This window comes from Bacillus rossius, chromosome 1 (genome assembly GCF_032445375.1).
Source record: "Bacillus rossius redtenbacheri isolate Brsri chromosome 1, Brsri_v3, whole genome shotgun sequence".
NCBI lineage: Eukaryota > Metazoa > Arthropoda > Insecta > Phasmatodea > Bacillidae > Bacillus > Bacillus rossius.
Genome location: NC_086330.1, coordinates 192,251,633 through 192,263,681, shown reverse-complemented (window position 1 = coordinate 192,263,681; position 12,049 = coordinate 192,251,633). Strand labels below are relative to the sequence as shown.

Genomic DNA, 12,049 nt, shown 5'->3' with positions numbered 1-12,049 from the left:
AAGTGAATGATTATAGACTTACTTTTGCGAGAAATAGTCTTGTGGCTTAAGAAGTACTTAAAACTCTTAGTCATTATCATCGATGCCCATCATGATGAACTGTCATTGTTTACGAGTCTTTTAGCTCAGAAGAAAACCTTTCTGAATTTTTCTAATTTTTAGTAATCTTAGGCCTGGTTGCTAATATATATAGGTTAAATTTATACACGCAAGGGCAGTTGTACATGTAATGTGGAATCAAATTACTTTCATTTTATTGGTATATCTTTGCCTCGTATCATAATTTTTTTTTGGTATTTACCTTTTTTGGGGCTTTCTATTTCTAGCCTTGATTGTAAATTAAAAATTTTATATTTGCTATTATGCGCCTAACATTTTATATCATAAAATGTACGGCTTTGATCAACGTAGCATACCAGGTTTTTCTATAATTTTTATGGTATATATGTGCTGCAGCACTTTGGAATTTTTACCTTTAGTGGCCCAAGTTCAATACATGCTGGTGATGTTATTTGTGAATCAATTTGCCTCACAATAATTAAATGTTGGTTTATCATATTTCAAGTCTTTCCTTTCAGATGCCCTTCATAGGCCCTTCATAGATTACTTTTATTTCATTCTGTGCATATTTTGGTTTTGGTAACTGCGACTGTCACTTCTGACTCGGGTCAACATTAGAGCCCCCTTTAACACCTCAAAAGAAAGAGTAGACTCAGAAGTAGTAGTAGCATAAAAGGTGATATATTTGATTAAAGCTAGAACTACTAATTAGTTGATTAACATGCTGATAAAAATATAATTTAGAATATAAAATAATGCCAAGAACTTTTAAAGTGAACAACTTGGGAAGCACAGTATTTTCTCATTTCTAATCGTATATAATAGGTAATTAATTTCTAATAAATTATATGATTTTAGTTTTTTACTTATTAAAGTATACTAAATTAAGTTTGCACCAATTGAAAATTGCATTGATGACAGTTTGTAGTAATAGACAGTCATTGGAAGAATTGATTTTTCTGCAATTTAAGAGGTCATCAGCAAATACTCCATTGGAGTGATTAGGAACATACGAGATATCTTCAATAAATATTTTAAAAATGGCTACATAGGGTAAAGAGATGTAATTGTTAATGGAAACAAAGCAGCTTCTATTTTTGAGATAGCTGGACAACTAGTTAGAAAAATGTCACTTAGACCAAAGTTTAATAATTTGCCAAGAAAGTGCATGGTTAATATAGTCGAAAGCTTTTGCTAAGTCCAGTATCAGGCTCTATAAGTAACTTCATTAAAATGGGATTTAGAAAAGTAATAAGATTAGTGGCAGGGGTCATTCCTTATCTCACCCCATGTTGATAAAAAGATAAATTGTTTTTTGAAGGTAAATTTATAATCTTAAAAATAATTTTTATCAAAAAATTTAGAAAGACCATTGAGAAGAGAAATATGTCAATAGTTAGTAACATTTAATGTGGAACCATTTTTTTAAATGCTAATAACCTAGGCATTTTACATTTGTAAACTTCTGATTTGAGGCTCATATTGAATAAATTGACATCGTCCGGGCCTACGGCCCCTTGTAAGTCCGATATGCCACCGCCCAAACACCATCCACCCTCCATTCAAACCTCCCGCCTACCCGTGCGTAAGTGTGCGTGCGTGTTTGCTCGCCCGGCAAGAGGGCGCTGTCGAGCCAGTGCGCCGTACCCCTAAAAAAATAAGTATATGTAATTGTGTTGTTTGTTTTTATATTCCCCAAGTGCAACGTGATGGCAGATCGGCCGGGAGGGTTTTATGTACTTTTATTTTCTAACTTATATATTAAAATATCATAGCGTTTCCGGACATTCCCGAGGAAACCCGAAGCCAGACAATAATTAAATTTAAATCTTAGTAATTATAATTTGTACAATCTTTTCAATTCATTCAAAAATTGTTACATAATTTTCAACGCTTTCTTGTCATGTTAATTTAGTTTCCCGTGGCACAAATTCGCTAATATCTTTTAACGGCAATTGTTTCGGCGGGAGGACGCCATGTTAGTCGAGCGAGCCATGACCTCAGCCCAGTCTTCTGCCATCAACGACCGAGAGCAGACGCATCAGCACTCCGGGGACCTCACCGCTTGTATTCTCTGCCAAGTAATTCTGTTAACTTTAATTTCATCTCAATCGCTTTCTTTTAGTCCTCGGAGCAGCTCTCGGTCGGGGGACTGCTTTATTAATTAATTTACGGCCAGTCTCGGTCTTTTATCTTGTACTACATAATTCAATATGTGACCACGTGGTGGCTCATCACCTATAAACCGATTCGTGCCTCGGGCGTTTTGCATAGCTTCAACCGTGTACGTGTGTGAGCTGAAGTAGCGGAATAAATCAGGTGTATGAATTCAACGTATTATTCTTTTATTTTCTATTTGTGTGACCACGTGGAGAGTGACGGCGTGTGGGACGCCTGAGAGCCCACTTCGTAGGGAAAAGCGTGCCCGACGCTGAGAGCAGGCAGGAATTAGTGCTAGATGTTTTCAAGGGGGGATATCACGTCTCACATGGGCGACGTCACGCCCTGAGTTAGGAGTCTCACCGGGTCCACGTGCCGTACCACGTGGTGGCGCCCACTAACAATCCACCGTAAAGCCGACCGATCGACCCCCCCCCCCCCCCCCCCCCGCGTCAAAATGTTTCAAAAGAGGTATTAGTAGGTGAGAACCACATTTTTAGAATAAATTTAGATATTCCATTGGGACCAAAGGATATGGATGTTTTATGCACTTAATAACCCAAAGCACAAAGCTTTTAGAAATGATAGCAAATATATTGTATCATAACACAAGTTTAAAGTAGTAGTTTGGATCTTATCATTGGAGGACAAATAAAAACTATAAAAATAATCATCATAAACATTAGATAGTATAGAAGAATTACTAGAAACACCACCATTTACTTCTAGTGCATGTTGTTCATAAAAACTGTCGTTCATTAATTTAACTATGGTTGGGGTGGGTCTTGGTGTTGTTATTAATTGTCCTGGTCCAATTAATTTTGTAAGGCTTGATAAAGGTTTTGACCTGCTTTTGGTAGTAAGAAAAGTGTGAGAAGATATACATGTTATTATTTCTTTTGCAAAGTTAGTAAAATGTTACTTAGATTTTATAGCCTGAATTAAATCTCTGGAAAATCAGCACGTGTAATTAAAGTTTTTTTTTGCTATCACCAGATGAAGGCATTAATATTATGAGAATGGTGTTCTTGTAAACAACTAATGTTCCTTAACTACCCCCTAAAATAGCATTTTGAATATTACACAGGATACCTAAAAAAAAAAACTTGATAGTGGGGAGGGCTATGTAACCAGGGAAATTATGGGGTAAAAAAAAACACTTTAAAATCAGGAAATTTTTTACAATATTTATATATCTTTAAAAAATTTATGATGTTAATAAAAATATATTCAATTCAATTTACTGGTTTTTATGTGCTAAACATTACAATTTTTAACATATGTACGCCCTTCAAAAATATTAAATATTGTAGAATCCACTCGGGTAAAAAATTTGTAATTTTGCAAGATTGGACAAATTACCTCAGTTTTATAAGATTTTTTTTTCAGTTAGTTAATTAATTTCTTTTAATTTTTAACATGCCCATCAACAGTTTGGTAGCTTTTTAGGTTGGAATGACATACAAAAAGGTACAAAGGACAATAAATTGTAATGCCTACAGGCATGCAAGTGCCAAACCCATGTAGGCACTAAGTGCAAGTAGGCACAACCTGCAAGGAGATAACTTAAACAGGTAGGTACTACAAGAAAATAACCAACTAACACTAGCAGGCACCCCATACCTGCTGGGACTACAGCACACAAGACAAACACAAAGAACAGCACAATTCAAAACAAGACATGAGGACAGGCAAATAGATAAAAATATCAAAATATAACAATAAAATTCATATGATATAAAACAATAGAAAAAATCAACAAGATTAGAAACAATATATATATTTTTGCAAGACAATTGGGTTAATATCTAATTTAAAATGGAGGTAAGTTATAGTAATTAAAAGAGAAAAGAAAATCAGCAAGTTTACATTGAGGGCCTGTTCCTTGGATGGTTTTGTAACGAAAGTAAATAATGGGCACCACCGTATTTATAGGGCACATGGACCTGGCTGACACCCCTCTCAGGGTATGCTGGAGCCCATGTGGGAGCGAGATTCCTACCCTCTTAGTTTTCCGAACATAACTTGCCAAGACCTGGTACACACTCAGCTTCGGGCATGCTTGCACCTTTGTAAGACTCCACTGAGCTCTTAGGGTAACGAGAGATGGTCGACACGTGGTCAGAAGAGAACTCAGTTTAACTCATGTTTTCATTTATTCAGAGATAAAACACCCTCATACAAGTATTTACTTAACTAGCAGAGAAAAAGTCCCAAGTCATGAATCGGTTTAAGGTGCAGTGTGATCCACACGTGGCCAAACGTAGTTGGTGATTAAAGACTCGTTACAGAGTTAATAAAACAATTATTTAAGCAGCCCGTCAACCGAGGTAAGCACCTAGGACAAACGCAAATGGTTTGAAAGACTTAAATAAATGATCGGGAACTAATTATTATTATTGCAAGAGATGAGGTCCCCGGGGTGATAGTGTGTCTGCTCTCGGTCGGTGATGATGATGATGATGATGATGATGGATTGGGGGGGGGGGGGGGGGGTGCAAGAGGCGCTGTTGCAATTATTGCTTACCTTCTAGTGGCTTGGTTACTTAATAGCATATAGTCATTAATATTTTCGTATTCAAATAAAGTCTGACTTTGACTGGGCACGGGTCTGCCTCAGGAGTGCTCGACACTGTCATTGTGTTGGGTGTATAATTATTTAAAAATTACTAAACAAAACCTTCTTGGCCGGTCTGCTGTAACACAAAATCCTTGGGACAAATTTAATAAAGGTTTACATTATAATTTAAGATTAGTTAAGAAAGCAAAGCACTGATGCTAGGGCGCCCTCTTGAAGCAGTTCGCGGCGCGCTGTTTGAACTCGCAAGACTACGTACTTCGTCGGTACTAATGCCGGGAAGGAGTGGTTCGGTGTGAGGTGGGAAAATAAAGGGAGCGGAGTCTGACCAGGCTTAAGGGGACAAAGACCCGGTTGACGTCAACATTTTAAGTTACCAAGCAGATACCACTTCTACAAAATTGTGATAAGAAATAAAAAATAGTTATATATTTCCTACTAAACAAAGCCTGATTTTACTCTATTAAGTAAACTATTTACATAATTTTTTAAACCTAATTTGCTGTCAAAACAATTGGTGTGTTTATCTAGGTTATTGAAGTTATTAATTAATCTGTATAAAATATCATTCAATTGTTTAGATTTCGAAGTAATGTTTGAGAATGACTATTAAATTCAGGTACTCTGAGCCCAGAGTTTTCAAGGAAATAATAACAGTTTATTTTAGAACTATAGCAGTTATGGACAGAGAGAGAGTCTAGTAGCTTTCTGCATTCTTTGGTTAGTAATTTTAAATAATTTTGATATTATGTTTTCGAGTTTATCACTGTTGGAAGAGATAATTTGTTCCAAATTATAGATCCATATTCAAGTTCAGTTCTAACTTTATAAAGTGTAAGTAAAGAGTCTAAATCAGAAGCGTAGTAAGTAATGTATTTAATAAAAGCCAGGGTTCTGTAAGAACTAGAACCAAAGCGTTAATATGTAGATGAAAATATAATTTAGAGTCAGGTGTAATGTCTAGATCTTTAATATAAGAAGTGTTTGTTGTAATTGGTATCTCGAGATTGTAATCAAACCGAACAGGATATAGTTTCCTAGTGTATAATATAACTTGTGTTTTATCTTTATTAATTAGAATTACACCAATTACAGATTTCAGAAATGTCCTGCGAAAGTAGCTGACAATCATAATCAGGTGTAATTTTTCTATAGATTTTAAGGTCGTCAGTGAATAACAGATCAGTGGAGTAATTTAACACATGAGTAATGACATCAATAATGATATTAAACAATAAATGTGATAGAATACCTTCTTGATATAAAGAAGAGTTATGGTTGTTTATTGAAATGAAAAAGCATCTGACTTTAAAATTATTAGAGAACCAGCCTATGTTTTTATCACACACAACAAATCTTACAAGCATTTGAAGTAAAGAGTGGTTCACAGTATCAAATGCCTTGGCAAAGTCGAAGAACCAAGCATCAACTTGACACCTATTTGTTACTTTAGAATAAATAGGGTTTGAAATGGTAAGTAAATTTGTTGTTGATGACACCCCGGATCTGAAACCGTGTTGACTATCAGATAATCTGTTTAAGGTTGAAATTAATTTGCCTGAACATAATTTTTTCAAAAATTTTAGCGAAACCATTAAGCAAGTATATAGTGGTACAAAAAAAGCCCACATAAAACAAAAAAATATATATATATTTTTAAATACTTGTTAAGAGCATTGCAGAAGCTTCATTAAACCCAAAAACAGTGTTTTAAAATTCACACTAGATTCTAAGAAATTAGTATTTGATAAGGCCATGAAGTGGAGGAAAATTGTGGTGTAAAACCAGTTCAACTGAGATACGGAAAACAAATGAGGGCAGAAAACAGTCTTGGCCCCAGCCTTAACTTACTGACATCAAAGTCCCTGTCTTTTAGAAAACAGTTTCAGTACACTATACTCCTAAGAATCTCTGGAGAACCACAGAATCAATTTGGAGCAACAGGTGCATTATATGGCCCGGCGACTTAGGATCAGGACATCATATGGAAAACAGTCTTGCCTATGCTATTAAATTATATGTAAAACCAAACAGTCACGCCATAGATTATCGCAACCAAGATAACAAACACAAATAAAATATTTGAGCAAATTTATTACGTTCCCGAAATTTTATTGTTGGTAACCTTACAACCTTCCACTGTTGTAATATTTACCTAAACGACCCTAAAATACTATTGACAATGTTACACTTACAACAAAGAACATAAATTAATACTCTCGACAGTTGTCACAATTTTTACTGGCTAGGCAAGTTGGTGCCAATTTTTACCCAAGATACAATAACAACATAATTCCGTGAAAGAACAAAAATAATAAACATTTTTAAATAATGAATAACTTGGATTATCACAACAATTCTATTATGCTATCATCACAATATGTATATGTAAATACTAAAAATACAAATGTCACAATTTTGAACTTTTACTTTAACCGAGCACCTACACTAGTAAATTGCAGATCATTTAGAGGTTACAAAATTTCGAGTATTTAACCAATAATTTCCAGTTTGTACAGTTGACTTCTTTAATTTAGTGACATTTAATATACTAAATGTAGTTTTTTGACACAATCAAGGAATATTGGCTCCAAAATACCATATGATTATTTCTCGGTGAAACTTCTTAACCCTTAGCCGGAGACGTGAAAATATTTGAGATATCTGGAGACGTGGTGCCCCTCCGACCCCAAAATGTTTTGTAGAAATTAACTGATTAGAAATTATTTTTGTCCTATGTAATATTATTTCATGCATTTAATATACTTATTAATTAAATTTTAAAATAAATTAGTTAATAATTATTTGCCAAATAAAAAATACAGTTTTTTCCATTGGTGCTTGCTCAAATAAATCTAAAAATGCCTATTTGTAATACTTGCTTTTTTAAAAAAAAATAAGCAGATGGTAGCCTAAAAGTTTTATTTGCTATTCAATGTAGATATAATGACAAAGCAAAATCTAGAAAATGTCTACGAATAATAAGACTTTTTCATAAAAACTACAACAGATAAATTTTCCCAAAAAAAAATTACTTTTTTCCCCCCAAATATTTTCCTTGCATAACCAATGCTTATACCACAACAAAATATAAAATTTAGGTCACTAGAAAGCACGGTACATACTTATATATTTTGAAAATGGCATTTTTACATTAAATAATTTAGTCAAACATTGTTTGAAAACATTAAATTTGTACAAAAAGTCACTCTGTAGTACAGTATTTGCACCAGTTTGCTCTGCAATCATCATCACACATTGCTTTTCCACACACACTGCAAACATTTTTTGTTTTCTTATCCTGGCTGCGAGGACACAGATGACACCTTCTTTCTCCTTTTCCCAGTAGTTTTTTCAGGGATTCTTGTTCGATTTATTTCTTCAAAATTCTTCCAATGGATAATCACAGTTCTCTGGGTAGCCTGTCATTTTTCATTCTCCTGTCCATGTGTTTGTGAACAAGTTCTCTGGCAAGTTCCTTTAGAAAGGTAGATCTTGGTATTTCACAATTTTTTGCATAACGGCCATGTAATACAAAACTATTAACCGCAGCAATATTCAAAATTGCAAATTTGTTCGGCGGTTTGTTGAATAATTGGCACACTTCCTGTCAAGAGAATCAACACCTGATTTAGCGTTATTGTAAAATGCAATAATTACAGGTTTGCCTGTTTCTACATCAGTTGATTCGGTATGGTGGATTGTTGAAATCAGAAGCACAGCTTTTCCTTTCTTTGGAACATAAGAGAGTAGTTTGATGTCTTTAGTAAATCCATAGATACTACTGCCTTCTTGTCATTTTCTATTTGGTAGGAATGTGGCTGGTATTTCTTTCTTGTTTTTCTTCAGTGTTCCATCATAAGTAAGGCCCCGGTTGCGTAATTCCTCGGCAACTAAAACAGAGGAAAACCAGTTATCTGCAGTAATATTACGGTTGGTATTTACAATCGGTTAAACTAATTGTAAAACGGCTTGTGTTGGTTTCAGAAATTTTCTGTCTACTTGCGGAAGTAACTTGCCATCAAAATCCTTCCCAGTGTAAGTATATGCATTGTAAAAATAACTTGTTCTGGCATCACTTAGTATCATTACTTTGATTCCATATTTATTCGGCATATACATGCAGAATCTGCAACGTCCTCTAAAACCAACCAGCATTTCATCAATGCATGCCAATTCACCGAGTAAGATAACTGAGAGTTTTTCACAAGTTCATTGAAAATCCACGATATAGTTGCGGAAGGATAATTTTCTTTTCGTTGTTCCCCGTCTCTCAGAATTATCAAAACGCAAACATGACAGAAGGATTAGAAGCCTCTTTACAGACGTAACACTTCTAAAAATTTCCCGACCAGTGCCGTCTGTTGCAAATAGAGATTCCAGATCTTCATGGTTTGATTTGAACACTGACCAAAAGTACAAAACACCTAAGAGTGCGTCAAACTCCATGCAATCCAGGTCAGACAACTCAGGTTTATTTTCCCTTGAATATTTTTCTTTCAATTCTGAGTTTTCTGTTGGTGTGTAAAATAACTTCATCTGCAATTTCTTGAGTAAAAATACATTTCCACACTTCTAATGGTGTTGTAGTAGTGGGTAAATTCTTTGCTGGCCCTTTTAGACCTGGTAAATGAGAGACAATATTGTGCTTAGGTGTTCTAATAGTTTTTGTTGCAGGTGTAGAACACCATTTGTACCTATTTTTACCATAATAGTATTTAACTTTTGAATGTTCACTGGCCAAATCACTGCTTCGATGATATTGTCGCTCAACGTTTTCGCAGTACATTTCTTGGCGATGTTGAGTTGCACATTCTTCACCATTATCTTGATTTTCGTTTTCATCACAGCTGATTTCAGAATCTGAATTTTGATCACTACCTGGAAGATAATAATCTGATTCTGCACTTTTATCACTAAGTCACTGCCAATATCTTTCAACCACTTAGAAATAGTTTTGTCATAATCTGGATCGCCCACACGCACACATGTTCGTTTAGAAGCCATTTTATCACTTCTGAGATAGAAACATATCTGGTGACATGGTGCCACTACGACCCCAAGTTACCTTTGCCACCTGATATCTAGGCCAGACAGCGTAAACAAATCTGACACTGCAGGAGGAGACTATGTGATATCCAAGCGAAAAGTAGATGGCACCACAAGCAAGTGCCTTGAACTGCACATAGATGGCAGCGAGTTAAAGTTTTGCTGGAGTCACGGAGACCCCACGTCTTCGGATAAGGGTTAAGTTACAAATTACCAATAATACTTAATACATATTATCACTAACCATTTCTAAATGGTTGATTTATCAAAGGGATCTTTAATATTTACATATAACTTGCTGCATTGCAAAATGCTTTTTGAATTCATAATTTGTTTTATCTTAAATGGTCTAGATATGTATCTAATGATTTTTTTAATTGGTGATAGGACTTTGACATCCTGTACTTCTTTATTTTGATACATTTCATCCTGTCATTAAAGGTACCATTTAGCAGTGACGATGAAAGTATTAAATAACTAGTGTCCTATTTTACTGTTTATTAATCTTTTTAGTATAAATAACCAAGTCAAGTTTTTTTCAGTGTGTTTGGGCAGCAGCTGTACATAAACAAATGCTACATTAATTAATATACATGTTGGTCTATTTTCTTAACATTAATATTGTGAACAATCATTGACGAAAGAATTACTTGTGTACTAACACTTAACAAATTACTATTTTTATCAAATTTTGGCTTAGCCTACATTGGCTAGTTGAGAAATAAAAATAAGGTATTCAATTTTTTATTTTTTTAAATGTTCCCTACCCTCCTTTTTATTGATCTTTTATGTATGCATTGGGGAAATGTGTGGCCATTACAGTGAGCCAATGGGGTTTCCCCACCCAATCATTTTGACATGCTCCATTCTCAATTTGCCATCCTTCATTTTCTGTAATGATCCCGATGTGACGAGACATGTAGACTTAATTATTTAATTCTTCAGTACTTGTGCATTGACTGGCAGTTTGTGTAGGCCTACATTGTTCACAGGCAATGAAAGAAGATAGGAGCATCAATGAACACCCAGTGAAGCCGGAGCCATTTGAAACAGTGTTCCTGAACATGAAGCAGGAGATGGAGGAGGTAAGAATGTTTCTACGCAGTTAGGCTGGTTTCAGTCTGGTAACAAAGACATAGTACAAAAAAAAATTACCTAATTTGGTACTCACCAAGTAAGTGTGATTGTAACATCTCAGTAGGTGACCATGACTTAAGCCGCTACGGGAACGACATGCTTCCAGGAGGAAAACATGAAGCAGGTAGTGGTTTGCTGTGCCTTCTGCCACCAGGCGTAGTGTAGTCATCGACTCCTGACCATCACACAACCCTCCTACTGAGCCGGCACCTGATGTAACCAACTACTAGGGTTGCAATGTAATGTTTCTGGGACTACTGTGGTCTCGCTCTCAAGCTTGTGCAACAGACCAGCAACTGGGTGTGTGGCATGGCTCTTAGCAGCACTAGGTGGCCACATGTGTGTCTAGCGAAGCACGGCTGCAGGCAATGTCCGACCGTTGCAGAGTGAAGACGACGCTGATGGAGGTTGGGCGGCTTCATGTGCTGAAACTGTGATTCTCCCGGTCGACATGTCAGGAGGCGGTGTGGCAGTGAAGCAGGAGCCAGGCTCTGGAGATGACCCGGCGTGTGAGCCGCTGGGGGTGGCCGTCACGTACACAGGTGTGTTTCCATCACTGTGTTAGCTGGGCCATGTTTCTAGCTTCCACTTTCAACAACTGGTGCCTGCTTTTATCCATAACACCTAACGCTCTTTAGGTATAATTTTATGCAAAGAAAAAGAGCATGAAAAATGTCAATGCTGTCCAATTGAAATTTTGCTCAGTGCAACTGCAAATGCACATTTAAAATTTCTAAACTGCAACCTGGGTAGCCTCCTGCTCAAAACTTAACACACTTGCAACCCTGTGTAGCTGTGAATTGCTGTGTCATGGTGTTCATTGACTACAACACTTGCAAATGTGCATCTGCCAATCAAATTGCATGTAAGTCTTCTCCTGTAATAAGTAAGTAGCAGTTGAAAGTAGGAAACACCACATTCACTGTTTGTTACCAGCCTCAAAATATTTATTGAGAACATGCATTTTTTTTTATATGTCAATAAATATAAATGTCTTTGCATTACAGTTAGCTTTTCACCGATATATTATGCCACACTGTTCTTCCTGTTAAGACTGGAGGTTGA

General features: G+C 35.8%; 1 protein-coding gene across 8 annotated transcripts in view; it reads left to right on the top strand.

The window, feature by feature from the left end:
• LOC134527180 (uncharacterized) overlaps window positions 1-12,049 on the top strand; it is an 81,889-nt gene that overhangs the window by 53,464 nt on the left and 16,376 nt on the right. For 7 of the 8 annotated variants that reach the window (XM_063359593.1, XM_063359591.1, XM_063359595.1 and 4 more), the window contains 2 exons: window positions 10,840-10,932; window positions 11,370-11,526. In XM_063359593.1, coding sequence (XP_063215663.1) covers window positions 10,840-10,932; window positions 11,370-11,526 — 250 coding nt within the window. Of the gene's footprint in view, window positions 1-10,822; window positions 10,933-11,369; window positions 11,527-12,049 lie in introns of all 8 variants that reach the window. The other variant, XM_063359590.1, reaches the window with a different exon arrangement.